Source organism: Haliotis rufescens, unplaced genomic scaffold (genome assembly GCF_023055435.1).
Source record: "Haliotis rufescens isolate VD_foot unplaced genomic scaffold, xgHalRufe1.0.p SCAF_11, whole genome shotgun sequence".
NCBI lineage: Eukaryota > Metazoa > Mollusca > Gastropoda > Lepetellida > Haliotidae > Haliotis > Haliotis rufescens.
Window position 1 is genome coordinate 45260538 of NW_025963791.1, and position 15396 is coordinate 45275933.

The 15396-nt window shown below is 44.7% G+C and overlaps 1 protein-coding gene across 6 annotated transcripts in view; it reads left to right on the top strand.

Moving 5' to 3' along the window:
- Positions 1-15396, top strand: part of LOC124121055 (BAI1-associated protein 3-like) — a 266273-nt gene that overhangs the window by 217173 nt on the left and 33704 nt on the right. For 5 of the 6 annotated variants that reach the window (XM_048392841.1, XM_048392838.1, XM_048392837.1 and 2 more), the window contains 7 exons: positions 1448-1483; positions 5988-6154; positions 8496-8619; positions 10357-10425; positions 10673-10747; positions 10922-11023; positions 14493-14708. In XM_048392841.1, coding sequence (XP_048248798.1) covers positions 1448-1483; positions 5988-6154; positions 8496-8619; positions 10357-10425; positions 10673-10747; positions 10922-11023; positions 14493-14708 — 789 coding nt within the window. The remainder of the gene's footprint in view (positions 1-1447; positions 1484-5987; positions 6155-8495; positions 8620-10356; positions 10426-10672; positions 10748-10921; positions 11024-14492; positions 14709-15396) is intronic. The other variant, XM_048392840.1, reaches the window with a different exon arrangement.

Here is a 15396-nt window from a genome sequence, read left to right on the forward strand (position 1 = left end):
AGCATTTCATACATAGCAGGATACTACCAATACCAAGATTAACTTTAGGGCCCTGGTAGGGGATGGAGGCCCTGTATGATCCACGACCTGATGCCCCAGGGGAGATGGGTTGGGAGACCCTGTATGATCCACGACCTGATGCCCCAGGGGAGACGGGTGGGGAGGCCCTGTATGATCCAACACTACGACAACCTGATGCCCCAGGAGAGATGGATGGGGAGGCCCTGTATGATCCAACACTATGACAACCTGATGCCCCAGGAGAGATGGATGGGGAGGCCCTGTATGATCCACGACCTGATGCCCCAGGGGAGATGGGTTTGGAGACCCTGTATGATCCATGACCTGATGCCCCAGGAGAGATGGATGGGGAGACCCTGTATGATCCACGACCTGATGCCCCAGGGGAGATGGGTTTGGAGACCCTGTATGATCCATGACCTGATGCCCCAGGGGAGACGGGTGGGGAGGCCCTGTATGATCCCTTACAACCACGACCTGATGCCCCAGGAGAGATGGATGGGGAGGCCCTGTATGATCCACGACCTGATGCCCCAGGGGAGATGGGTTTGGAGACCCTGTATGATCCATGACCTGATGCCCCAGGAGAGATGGATGGGGAGACCCTGTATGATCCACGACCTGATGCCCCAGGGGAGATGGGTTTGGAGACCCTGTATGATCCATGACCTGATGCCCCAGGGGAGACGGGTGGGGAGGCCCTGTATGATCCCTTACAACCACGACCTGATGCCCCAGGAGAGATGGATGGGGAGACCCTGTATGATCCACGACCTGATGCCCCAGGGGAGATGGGTTTGGAGACCCTGTATGATCCACGACCTGATGCCCCAGGGAAGATGGGCTGGGAGGCCCTGTATGATCCACGACCTGATGCCCCAGGGGAGATGGGTTGGGAGACCCTGTATGATCCACAACCTGATGCCCCAGGGGAGATGGGTTGGGAGGCCCTGTATGATCCAACACTCCCACGACCTGAAGCCCAAGGGGTGATGGTTGGGTGAGGTCCTGTATGATCCATGACCTGATGCCCCAGGGGAGATGGGAGGGGAGACCCTGTATGATCCCTTACAACCACGACCTGATGCCTTAGGGGAGATGGATGGGGAGGCCCTTTTTGATCCAACACAACCACGGCCTGATGCCCCATTAACTCATATTGGGGCTAGGTTTGTAAACAACCTTTAATGTTTCTTGAAAAGTGGTGTTTTCCAATTTCTTATTTAAACACATGAATATCAGTTCTCAATGATGAGGCTGTGCCAAAACTTTTTTTGTGTAAAGAAAAACATCCCTTCTTCTAAACCGCGCTGTGAATGTTCCCACAACTGGCTGCTTGGTGGCGCTGCTATGGGGTATTGAAGCTGTGGTAGATGTCCGCTCTGTCCATCTGTTTGTGTTTATTGTACCGTGTTTCTCCCGACAGCTTGCCGCGGACATCAGCCAAGGGCTGGAGGAGGAGGTTTGTCTCACTCAGTTAGTTATCTTTCTCTTCATTTGCTTTGCGTTCACTATTCGGTTGGTGCAGTCACTGTTTAAGCTCTGTTTTTATCTTGGATCACTATCATTGGGTGTTACCAGGTCGAGTGGGTCCAGCCAAAGCGCTGTGGAGGCAGTCAGTCCGCTGCATGTCTGGCCGAGATAACTGTAGTCCTTTTGGTTTTGCAGTTTATTAACCGCTATGAGTGTGTAGGAGTATATGGTGAGTGTAGATTATGAAGTGGTTAAACAGACTCCGTAAATCTCAAAGTTAATGAACACTTATGAAATGCCGGACAGCTGCGGTCATGTTTTCAAGACTACCGGTAGATACTTGGCCAGGCATCAGTTCCATGACATTACTGAGCAGACCAGTTCACGTCCGATGTAACTGCTTTGTTCTGACGACTGCATTCATTTCAGCAACTAAACAACCATTTCAGACACCAACTTTTTTTTGAAATATCAGTTCAGATAATTCTAAATGGTATGTCCTTATAATGTTTTAAACACTATGAAACTTTTATATTGGAATGATAGATTAGCTAGTTATGAAGACATCAGAATGAATCTTAGACCTAGAGTAGCTATAGATGTTCACAAGTTTGTTGTGTGCACATTCACCACATCAATGATTCATGCACAAAATCTTCAATCAAGACATATGCAACATACTGGGGATATATGTCACACAATGAGCTTTGTTCATGTATTAATAATTAATACACAGAGAGCAGCACAGTTTACTATGGCAGGGAATAAAATGGTGGCACAAGTCACAGACTCAGACCTGTGTCACACGTTCAGGCAATGACCTGAAAATCATAATAATGTTCAAGAAGTTCCGAGCTGACGATCTACACCACATCCTTGACAGCATTTACCCTGTATGATCCACATATGATCTATGTGCAAGTTCTACCTGTTGTATGAAATGTCTTTAAAAGGCTTGCAAGTAGACATGGTTTTGATATTCGAGGGACAGGAACAAGAAAGTAGAAAAATATTTCTAAATAAGTCAGTACAAGACAGTGAAAACAGTGGGCAATCTTTCTATGTGCAATCTTGAAAATACTCAATAACATAATAATCAACATTGTTATGTCTCAAAATTCCCTCAATATTTATTTATGCCACTATAAAATATTTTTTCAATTCCTTGAATAAAAAAGCCTCAAAGCTTCAATGACATCTTGTGGAGGAGTGTGAGTCACTTGGAGGTGTCGGCTGCGTTTGTCTCCACCCATTCACAACATGGCAATTTCTCACTCACATTCACTATAGATGTTATTTGTTTCTTCATTAATTTCTTTTTCAGTCAGTATGTAAGATGTAAACATTTGTCTAACAAGCTTTCTTTTCTAGATGCAAACTAACCATACACATTTCTTATGAAATCTACCATCATATTTTTTATCGTTGTGTCTGTTGTACACAAACTTGCTCGTAACTTCACGTGAGGTGTTAACAGTAAGTAGACCATGACTAACTTATATTTGTTTGTGTGATACTGACTTAGTACTGTCTGGTTCCACTAACAGCATGTATCAGTCTGCTCATAGAGGTTGTATATTTACACCAAACGGTTTTGTTACAGCTACAATCTACTCTGTGTGTAAAGTAACGGTAGTTAGCAAGTTTAGCGCTGGAAGTACCAGATTAACATCTGGTTGGTAATTACCAGAAAGAAGCTGTGTAATGATGATGGTGTCAAGTGGAGGGAGCGAGGACTCATCATGGGACAATTCAGTCGTAGCAGCATGTCTTGCGTGTGATTTCGTGTTCTCTGTCCAATGCACGTGGGGACTGTAGGTCATCTGCCACAATGACAATGACAATGCTCTATTTTATCAAATAAAATATTATTAATTTTCATTTTCATAAATGTGTTATAGTGAGGTTGGAGAGTGTTATAGTGAGGTTGGAGGGTGTTATGGGGAGGTGAGAGGGTGAAATAGGGAGGGTGAGGGTGATATAGGGAGGGGGTGTTAATAAAAATAAAATATTACTAATTTGCATTTTCATTAGGGTGTTATAGGGAGGGGGTAGGCCTATTGAAGTCTGTCTAGTGGTACACTAGATGAGTGAAGTGTGGGTTATCTCCCCTGATCACACTGCAGGTTAAAGTGAGTTATACACCCTGATCTTGTGCTCCATAGCCAATCTCACGTTAGGTTATTTCAGTCAAGCCCGTAAAAAAAGTTATGACAGCGCCCTCTGTTTGGCAGATTGCCCCATAGTTTGGTAAAGTGTGAGTTATCTCCCCTGATCTTCCCACTTACACCACAGTGTAAGGGTGAACTGTGAGTTATCTCCCCTAATCTCCAATCTGGTCCTCAGAGATGAGTAAAGTATAAACTATGTGCTCTCATCTCCCTTGTTTTGTCACCCAAAAGTTGGGTAAGGTGAGAATAATTTCCAATGATTTCCATTCTCTTGTCCCCCTATCTTGTTATTAAAGTGTGAGTTATCTCCCCTTGTTCTCCTGTGAGTTGAAGTGTAAGTCATCATGTGTCCCCCTGTGAGTTGAAGTGTAAGTCATCACGTGTCCCCATGTGAGTTGAAGTGTAAGTCATCATGTGTCCCCCTGTGAGTTGAAGTGTAAGTCATCATGTGTCCCCCTGTGAGTTGAAGTGTAAGTCATCACCTGTCCCCCTGTGAGTTGAAGTGTAAGTCATCATGTGTCCCCCTGTGAGTTGAAGTGTAAGTCATCACCTGTCCCCATGTGAGTTGAAGTGTAAGTCATCATGTGTCCCCCTGTGAGTTGAAGTGTAAGTCATCACCTGTCCCCCTGTGAGTTGAAGTGTAAGTCATCACCTGTCCCCCTGTGAGTTGAAGTGTAAGTCATCACCTGTCCCCATGTGAGTTGAAGTGTAAGTCATCATGTGTCCCCCTGTGAGTTGAAGTGTAAGTCATCACGTGTCCCCATGTGAGTTGAAGTGTAAGTCATCATGTGTCCCCCTGTGAGTTGAAGTGTAAGTCATCATGTGTCCCCCTGTGAGTTGAAGTGTAAGTCATCACCTGTCCCCCTGTGAGTTGAAGTGTAAGTCATCATGTGTCCCCCTGTGAGTTGAAGTGTAAGTCATCACGTGTCCCCATGTGAGTTGAAGTGTAAGTCATCACCTGTCCCCCTGTGAGTTGAAGTGTAAGTCATCACCTGTCCCCATGTGAGTTGAAGTGTAAGTCATCATGTGTCCCCCTGTGAGTTGAAGTGTAAGTCATCACCTGTCCCCCTGTGAGTTGAAGTGTAAGTCATCACGTGTCCCCCTGTGAGTTGAAGTGTAAGTCATCACGTGTCCCCCTGTGAGTTGAAGTGTAAGTCATCACGTGTCCCCATGTGAGTTGAAGTGTAAGTCATCACCTGTCCCCCTGTGAGTTGAAGTGTAAGTCATCACCTGTCCCCATGTGAGTTGAAGTGTAAGTCATCATGTGTCCCCCTGTGAGTTGAAGTGTAAGTCATCACGTGTCCCCATGTGAGTTGAAGTGTAAGTCATCATGTGTCCCCCTGTGAGTTGAAGTGTAAGTCATCATGTGTCCCCCTGTGAGTTGAAGTGTAAGTCATCACCTGTCCCCCTGTGAGTTGAAGTGTAAGTCATCACCTGTCCCCCTGTGAGTTGAAGTGTAAGTCATCACCTGTCCCCATGTGAGTTGAAGTGTAAGTCATCATGTGTCCCCCTGTGAGTTGAAGTGTAAGTCATCACCTGTCCCCCTGTGAGTTGAAGTGTAAGTCATCATGTGTCCCCATGTGAGTTGAAGTGTAAGTCATCATGTGTCCCCCTGTGAGTTGAAGTGTAAGTCATCACCTGTCCCCATGTGAGTTGAAGTGTAAGTCATCACCTGTCCCCCTGTGAGTTGAAGTGTAAGTCATCACCTGTCCCCCTGTGAGTTGAAGTGTAAGTCATCACCTGTCCCCCTGTGAGTTGAAGTGTAAGTCATCACCTGTCCCCCTGTGAGTTGAAGTGTAAGTCATCACCTGTCCCCCTGTGAGTTGAAGTGTAAGTCATCATGTGTCCCCATGTGAGTTGAAGTGTAAGTCATCATGTGTCCCCCTGTGAGTTGAAGTGTAAGTCATCACCTGTCCCCATGTGAGTTGAAGTGTAAGTCATCACCTGTCCCCCTGTGAGTTGAAGTGTAAGTCATCACCTGTCCCCATGTGAGTTGAAGTGTAAGTCATCACCTGTCCCCCTCAGAGTTGAAGTGTGAGTTATCACCTGTTCTCCTGTCCCCCTGTGAGTGGAAGTGTGAGTTATCACCCATTCTCTTGTGCCCCTGTGAGTTGAAGTGTGAGTAATCACCTGTTCTCTTGTCCCCCTGTGAGTTGAAGTGTGAGTTATCATCTGTTCTATTGTGCCCCTGTGAGTTGAAGTGTGAGTTATCACCCGTGCTCTTGTGCACCTGTGAGTTGAAGTGTAAGTGATCACCTGTTCTCCTGTCCCCATGTGAGTTGAAGTGTGAGTTATCACCCGTTCTCTTGTGCCCCTCCCTAGCTTGGCGAAGAAGTCAACCAGGATATCTCTGTCATCCTCAAGAAGATGGACTGCGACCGGGAACTGGACAGCTTGGGCCCCCCACCCCCAACCATGGGCACCACCTTGTTTGAGCTGTACCTTGCCTTGCAGGAGTTTGCCAGATACTCAAACAACTTACCACCTGGGTAGTATTACATGTAGTTTACATCAGTCTTGTAGAGTGAGACACAACTACAACTTACCACCTGGGTAGTATTACATGTAGAATACATCAGTCTTGTACAGTGAGACGCACCTACAACTTACCACCTGGGTAGTATTACACATAGAATACATCAGTCTTGTAAAGTGAGACGCACCTACAACTTACCACCTGGGTAGTATTACATGTAGAATACATCAGTCTTGTACAGTGAGACACAACTACAACTTGCCACCTGGGTGGTATTACATGTAGAATACATCAGTCTTGTACAGTGAGACACAACTACAACTTACCACCTGGGTAGTATTACATGTAGAATACATCAGTCTTGTACAGTGAGACACAACTTGCCACCTGGGTAGTATTACATGTAGAATACATCAGTCTTGTACAGTGAGACACAACTTACCACCTGGGTATTATTACATGTAGAATACATCAGTCTTGTACAGTGAGACACAACTACAACTTACCACCTGGGTAGTATTACATGTAGAATACATCAGTCTTGTACAGTGAGACACAACTTACCACCTGGGTGGTATTATATGTAGAATACATCAGTCTTGTACAGTGAGACACAACTACAACTTACCACCTGGGTAGTATTACATGTAGAATACATCAGTCTTGTACAGTGAGACACAACTACAACTTGCCACCTGGGTAGTATTACATGTAGAATACATCAGTCTTGTACAGTGAGATGCAACTACAACTTACCACCTGGGAAGTATTACATGTAGAATACATCGGTCTTGTACAGTGAGACACAACTTACCACCTGGGTAGTATTACATGTAGAATACATCAGTCCCGTACAGTGAGACACAACTTGCCACCTGGGTAGTATTACATGTAGAATACATCAGTCTTGTACAGTGAGACACAACTACAACTTACCACCTGGGTAGTATTACATGTAGAATACATCAGTCTTGTACAGTGAGACACAACTACAACTTGCCACCTGGGTAGTATTACATGTAGAATACATCAGTCTTGTACAGTGAGATGCAACTACAACTTACCACCTGGGAAGTATTACATGTAGAATACATCGGTCTTGTACAGTGAGACACAACTTACCACCTGGGTAGTATTACATGTAGAATACATCAGTCCCGTACAGTGAGACACAACTTGCCACCTGGGTAGTATTACATGTAGAATACATCAGTCTTGTACAGTGAGACACAACTACAACTTACCACCTGGGTAGTATTACATGTAGAATACACCAGTCTTGTGCAGTGAGACGCACCTACAACTTACCATCTGGGTAGTATTACATGTAGAATACATCAGTCCCGTACAGTGAGACACAACTTGCCACCTGGGTAGTATTACATGTAGAATACATCAGTCTTGTACAGTGAGACACAACTACAACTTACCACCTGGGTAGTATTACATGTAGAATACATCAGTCCCGTACAGTGAGACACAACTTGCCACCTGGGTAGTATTACATGTAGAATACATCAGTCTTGTACAGTGAGACACAACTACAACTTACCACCTGGGTAGTATTACATGTAGAATACACCAGTCTTGTGCAGTGAGACGCACCTACAACTTACCATCTGGGTAGTATTACATGTAGAATACATCACTCTTGTACACTGAGACACACCTTGCCACCTGGGTAATATGTCTTGTAGAATACACCAGTCTTGTGCAGTGAGACACAACTTGCCACCTGGGTAATATGTCTTGTAGAATACACCAGTCTTGTGCAGTGAGACACACCTTGCCACCTGGGTAATATCTCTTGTAGAATACACCAGTCTTGTGCAGTGAAACACACCTTGCCACCTGGGTAATATGTCTTGTAGAATACACCAGTCTTGTGCAGTGAGACACACCTTGCCACCTGGGTAATATGTCTTGTAGAATACACCAGTCTTGTGCAGTGAGACACAACTTGCCACCTGGGTAATATGTCTTGTAGAATACACCAGTCTTGTGCAGTGAGACACACCTTGCCACCTGGGTAATATGTCTTGTAGAATACACCAGTCTTGTGCAGTGAGACACACCTTGCCACCTGGGTAATATGTCTTGTAGAATACACCAGTCTTGTACAGTGAGACACACCTTGCCACCTGGGTAATATGTCTTGTGGAATACACCAGTCTTGTGCAGTGAAACACACCTTGCCACCTGGGTAATATGTCATGTAGAATACATCAGTATTGAGACACCAATAACATTAATGTTTAAATGTCCCCCCTCGTGACTGAAAACTTTAATTTCACTCAGGACAAATCCATAATTGGTCAAAGCCTAAGTTAATCTTCCATCCTTCCTCCTGACAGAGAACTGAGGAGTCTGGCCATCTCCCAGTACTATGAGTGGTTTGGCTTCGCTGTCAGCAAGTGGCTCTGCATTGCCAGACACAAGGCTCTCAAGAGGATCCGCAAAGCTGTGGAACTTGATAAGGTCAGACCCAGTAGGGTTCATGTGGGGCTTGATAAGGTCAGACCCAGCAGGATCCTTGTGGAGCTTGATAAGGTCAGACCCGGTGGGGTTCATGTTGGGCTTAATAAGGTCAGACCCAGTAGGATCCATGTGGAGCTTGATAAGGTCAGACCCAGCAGGATCCTTGTGGAGCTTGATGAGGTCAGACCCACAAGGATCAAAGTGGAGCTTGATACGGTCAGACCCACAAGGATCCAAGTGGAACTTGATCAGGTCAGACCCAGTAGGGTTCATGTGGGACTTGATAAGGTCAGACCCAGAAGGATCCAAGTGGAGCTTAATAATGTCAGACCCAATAGGATCCATGTGGAGCTTGATACGGTCAGACCCAGTGGGGTACATGTGGGGCTTGATAAGGTCAGACCCAGTAGGATCCATGTGGAGCTTAATAAGGTCAGACCCAGTGGGATCCATGTAGAGCTTGATAAGGTCAGACCCAGTAGGATCCATGTATGGAGTTTACTGCTGTGAACTGTATGGAGTTTACTGCTGTGAACTGTATGGAGTTAACTATGGTGGAATGTATGGAGCGACCTGCTGTGAACTGTATGGAGTTTACTGCTGTGAACTGTATGGAGTTTACTGCTGTGAACTGTATGGAGTTTACTGCTGTGAACTGTATTGAGTTTACTGCTGTGAACTGAATTGAGTTTACTGCTGTGAACGGTATGGAGTTTACTGCTGTGAACTGTATGGAGTTTACTGCTGGGAAATGTATGGAGTTTACTGCTGTGGAATGTATGGAGTTTACTGCTGTGAACTGTATGGAGTTTACTGCTGTGAACTGTATGTAGGTTTACTGCTATAAACTGTATGGAGTTAACTGTGGGGGAATGTATGGTGTTAACTGTGGGGGAATGTATGGAGTTTACTGCTGTGAACTGTATGTAGGTTTACTGCTGTGAACTGTATGTAGGTTTACTGCTGTGAACTGTATGGAGTTTACTGCTGTGAACTGTATGGAGTTTACTGCTATGAACTGTATGGAGTTTACTCCTGCAGAATGTATGGAGTTTACTGCTGTGGAATGTATGGAGTTTACTGCTGTGGAATGTATGGAATTAACTGCTGTGAACTGTATGGAGTTTACTGCTATGAACTGTATGGAGTATACTGCTGTTGAATGTATGGAATTAACTGCTGTTGGATGTATGGGGTTTACTGCTGTGGAATGTATGGAGTTTACTGCTGTGGAATTTATGGAGTTTACTGCTGTGAACTGTATGTAGATTACTGCTGTGGAATGTATGGAGTTAACTGCTGTGGGATGTATGGAATTAACTGCTGTTGAATGTATGGAGTTTACTGCTGTGAACTGTATGGAGTTTACTAGTGTGAACTGTATGGAGTTTACTGCTGTGAACTGTATGGAGTTTACTGCTGTGGAATGTATGGAATTAACTGCTGTGGAATGTAGGGAGTTAACTGCTGTTGAATGTATGGAGTTTACTGCTGTGAACTGTATGTAGGTTTACTGCTGTGGAATGTAGGGAGTTAACTGCTGTGGATGTAGGGAGTTAACTGCTGTGGGATGTAGGGAGTTAACTGCTGTGGGATGTAGGGAGTTAACTGCTTTGGGATATAGGGAGTTAATGCTGTGGGATGTAGGGAGTTAACTGCTGTGGGATGTAGGGAGTTAACTGCTGTGGAATGTATGGAGTTAACTGCTTGTGAATGCATGTTGTTTTCTGCCTTCAGGTGGCCCAGGTGGATGCTGTGGTGAAGTATAGCACGTCTGCTGTGGATGTGTGCTGTTGCTTTGCCCAGGTGAGCAGGAGAAGGGAGAGAGAGAAGGGATCTCTTCACATCCGTTATAACACTTCCATTGCCAGAGGATCTCCCCTCCTCATGTCAATAAACCTACAAGAGGATGGAGGGGTTGGGGCAAAGAGCTTATTTTAGTCCTGAGGACATACAAGTGAAAACCAGATAATGGCAGTTGGGATGGCCATGTTTGACCAACTCCACCTCCACGTTGATGTAGTCCTGACTGTTGGTGTTTTCATATCTTCAGATCACTGAGTTCTGGAAGCAGCTGTCCTGGCCAGATCTGGTGGGAGCCTACCAGTTTGTACACCGACTTGTTGAGGTAATAGACCCTCACCTCCCCCCCCTCTTCCCCATTCTCTGTCCTCACCTTGACCCTTTACCCTCACCCTCACCCTCACTCTCACCCTCACCCTTTGTACTCTATTTCCACTGCCCTGTACTGTTGCTGATTCAACGTGCAATTTTAACTCACTGTACCTCATTTGATCTGCAGGACATCAGCAATGGGGCTCAGCTGTATGCGGACTTGGTGCATGAGAAGCTGACTGCTGCTGGCTACTATGATGACGAGGGGCAGTTTGATATCACTGAGCAGGTAAGTTGCACCAGACAAGCAATAGGACTTTGATTTCATTTTGGAGGTGCAGATCCCTTGGTGTGAAAGGAATTCCGTGGAGAGGTGGTGTCACTGAGCAGGCCAGACTGCCGCTGACTGCTGCTTGGGCTTCTTTAAAGCCCACAATTACCAGATTATCACATGATATGCCAAAGGTGGGGTACAGGCTACCAAACTGTGGATGCCCGTGACTATAAGAACAAAACGACATGAGAGTGGATTAACTGGCTGATGGTGTGCAGGTGCTAGTCGGCTACTAAGCTACTAAGAGTAAATTACACGAAAAAGCTACCATTGTGAATGGCAAGTACTGCTGCATACTGTAGCATATTTAGTTATAAGAAACGTGAACGTTGCTTGGCAACTACTGCGCTGCCAATAACAGCTACCACTGCCTAACCCAAGATAGCATAGTTGGCAGCTACCGCTGCCTGGCCCAATTTGGAAAACCATTGTGGCAGCTACCACAGCTAAGGCCTTTTTAAGCAGTGCCTGGAATTGGTACCTAGTAGTGGGGGAATGAACGAAATGAACAAATGTCTGTTGTGGGCCAGGGGGGCACGCCTCAAGATGGTACTTTGTGGCGACAACGGGACATAGTGGATTACCTGGTATAGGTGACATTGTAACTGTTGCCTCAATATTGTACTGATCACACTATGAGTGTGGGAGATGGATTGATAGCTGTTGGGGATTACCAGAGAAACTAACATTGTGGATGGAGCAACCTGGTTTGGAGGGTCCAGTTTGGACCAGCTAGCTAACCCTAAAGAACCCACAAGAAGGCTGGTTTCTACCCGCAGCAGATCTGCCTTGATGGATTTTCTGCTGTCTGGTCAGACCGCCGATATGTATAAGTCTGTTAATAGCTCACCCTCCAGGAAATGGTTTGTACAATCAGTGAGCCTGCAGAATTTGTGTTGTGAAGACAGCGCAGCATTGTAAGTCTGGACTGTGTTAGGACGGACGGGTTAGCAATAAAGTTAACAACCTGATCCACACCTGTAGATGATATGCAGACCAGAACTGTTGTAAGGCATTGATGCCTGTTTAGTATGTGGACCATTTGTTCTCAGACAGAGATTGTTGTAGGTCTACCCATAGTTGATCCTTAAACACTAAAATGCCATTATTACCGTTGAGAAATGTTAACCACATTTGTAAGTCTTCCTTGACCCAGTCGGTAATGTGGCGAAATGGTTGCTTACCTTTGCTGACCTTTGCTGAGCAGGTTGATTAGCCTATGGCTGGAAGCCCCAGCCAGCCCTGCACATAGAATTAAGCCAACCTAGTGACCTTTGTGTTATCTGTCGACAGGATGGCTTGGATTCGGCTGTCACCTCCTTGATCTTGGACTCTGGGATTCTGATCAGCATTGTATTCGTGATAATCTCGAACCCTAAGAAAGTCTGTTATGTACTTGGGCTGACGGTCTGGTTGTGGGCAGTAGTGAATTCAAACTGTTCAAGTGTATGTACACATCAGCTGAGGTTGTCTAATAATCAGTGCCTGCTGTGCCTCCGTTAGGAAGTCGGCCAGGAAATGCATGATCTGGCACGTTGGGAGGTGTGATTGCATGCATCATTGTAAGAAGGTACTAAAAGTATCCAATATGCCGCAAGATATGGAGCATCGGAATGGTAATCATTTATCAAAATAGAATTCACCTTCTAATCTTAAAATTCTAAAGGCTGACTTAATGTCAAATTTTGCTTGTAATGCTCCCTTTCCCAGTTGTTGAACCATATTTATAGCATCATCAAACCTGGCATACACCATGGAACAGGCATATTCCTTTATAGAATTGCCCTTGGGATAAAAAAATGGTGAAGTAGACGGAAATCATCGGCATACTTACCGGATTGTTGAACGTGGCCTGGCTGCTTCTTTTGCACCAGGCCTATTGGGGATACTTGGAGGTTGTCCAGGGGGATGTCCTTGAAGGGCTTGACATCCTGCCATGGTCAACTTCCTTTTGTAGTTTTGTTTGACATATCCTGCTGTGTCTTGGTGCATGACTGATCACAAGTTTCGTGCAAGGCGACTCGTGCGGCTACACTGAAACTCAAGCTAGAAACCAAAACTAAAACCTACCCATAAGTAATTTGCGTCTCTGTACATGACCTCAGCATATTGGTGTAACCAGGGTGCCATTTCATTGAGAACAACTGAGGAATGGGCCATTGAATTTACTTTTCTTGGCGACTTGTTTGCTGTCCTGGGTAAGATTGTATTTTGGACTCCATTCCCTCGAAAGCAGGTCCTAATGCTGTGAGAATTTCTGCTACACTTCCCCCATTTGAGAGCGTACATGCAGTTGTGTCTGCTACAACCAAATTTATTAAAATCCAAGCATTCCTAACTGGCAATGTACCGTGTGTCCTTGTGCCCGTCCGCCTGACTCTGGTTGTCATGCTGGCTGTGTGACCATATACTTCAGCCACAACTCCCATTCAATGTTGTCCCAGCGGGTTGAGGGGTCCCTTGACATTCTGTGTCGGAATTGTTGGTCGTAGGTCGACCAGGCATCCCCACTGAATCTGAGCATCACTGTCCTAGTTGTTTCCATGTAGGACAGCATCCCCTGCATAGTGTGGATCTCAGAATACCTGCTAAAGTATAACTGATGAGTTTTTTCCAGTTACTGTTTTACCTTGATGAGTTACAACAGTGATAAGCCCAAGGTTTGGATATGCGCAATAAAGCCATTTAGTAGATATTACTAAATGCAATTATGTGTTACCTTGCTTTTAAACCCTTGGGAGATGGAAACTTGGTGAAACTCATTGACAGTCTGATGTAAGCTCCCTCTCACATGTATTTATTAAAAGCTCAAAAGTAACCAATAAAAACACAGCAATCCTGCACACAAGTTTATTAATTACCAACAGCACAGGAAGGCACCTGAATATAAACCTGGAAAGCATGTGCAGAGACCACAAGCCATAAGGCCAGGATGCTCCATCACTACCATGAAATTACTGAAACCTAACAAAACTGACAGATTAAAAAGACTACATAAAGACATACCTGACTGGCCAAATATTACCTGCACTAAGAGATTCACAAACATCCCTGGCACTGCAGGCCAGACATAAATTCCCCTTTCTTCGTTCAGTAAACAATGTCATATCAGAATCCCAGAGTCCCAAGATCAAGGAGGTGACAGAGAAAATCCAAGACATCCTGTCGGACAGGTAACACAAACAAGTTCATTTCTTGTTCAAAGGTCCTATCTGACATAAAGGTCATCTCTGGTAAGCTCTCCACAATGGTGATGCCCAGTGTCCACCAAACTGATATGGAACAACCAGCAGAATAAGGTGACAACTGACAGTTGACAACTTCTCTAACCACTGCTGGCACAATGTAATTCACTCAAAGTACTTTGCACTACTTGGATGAGGAGGGGCACGCTAACATACAATCACTGTGCTCTGTATTGCAGCTGTGCATCACCATCAACAACATTGAGCAGGTGCGTCGGTCGCTGTGTGTGCTTCCAGAGTCACTTGAGTTTAACGCAATACAACGCGCCCTGGAGGCCACAGGCGGAGATGGAGCAGAACAGCTGGATGCGCATTCTCTGAGGAAGAAGCTGTGTCAGGCCGACTCGGCCATGATCAGGAAGATCACACAAGTGGTGGACAGGGTGGCCGACAAGGTGAGCGGACGATTAGTGATTCTTACCCTCTTGGTATCGAGATCAGTTACAAAATTCAGTGTGCTACTGTTCTGGAGTGTGTTGCTCTGTTGTGTAAAAAAAAATTTAGGCACAAGCAAATTTTTGCTTGTGGTTTTAAAATCAACAACTCAAAACTTCAAAACAAATGTCATAAGATTGCATGATCATGATATATGCTGCATATAAATAATGACTGATTATGCATGTTATGACATTCAGATAACAAAGAAATTAAATTACTCTCATAAAACATTAACTCTTTCAACACCAGTCAACCAGAAGCATTTACATCCGAGTTCCCAGAGACTCTTGTGTGACAGATGAAGCCAACATTTATCAAAGAAAATATCTGCTTGTAAAACATCTTTGCTACCACGTACATATTATACACCATTTCAAGGTCTAATCCTATTGTTTATAAATATGAAAGTTATGTTTATCACATTATTTAAATACTCCATTTACAACTTAATTAAATTCTTTGTAAATAATTTTTTTTTAATCTAACACATTCATAACGTCCAGATTAAGGACCAAGGAAGCGAAAAATTGACGATTTTCGTAATTATAAGATTTCATAAAAAAACAAAATATTTTAAAAAGAATTCTAAATAGTATCTGTCGTCACCCATTTCCTGATAACAGCGGCTGTCCGCTCAGTAACTTG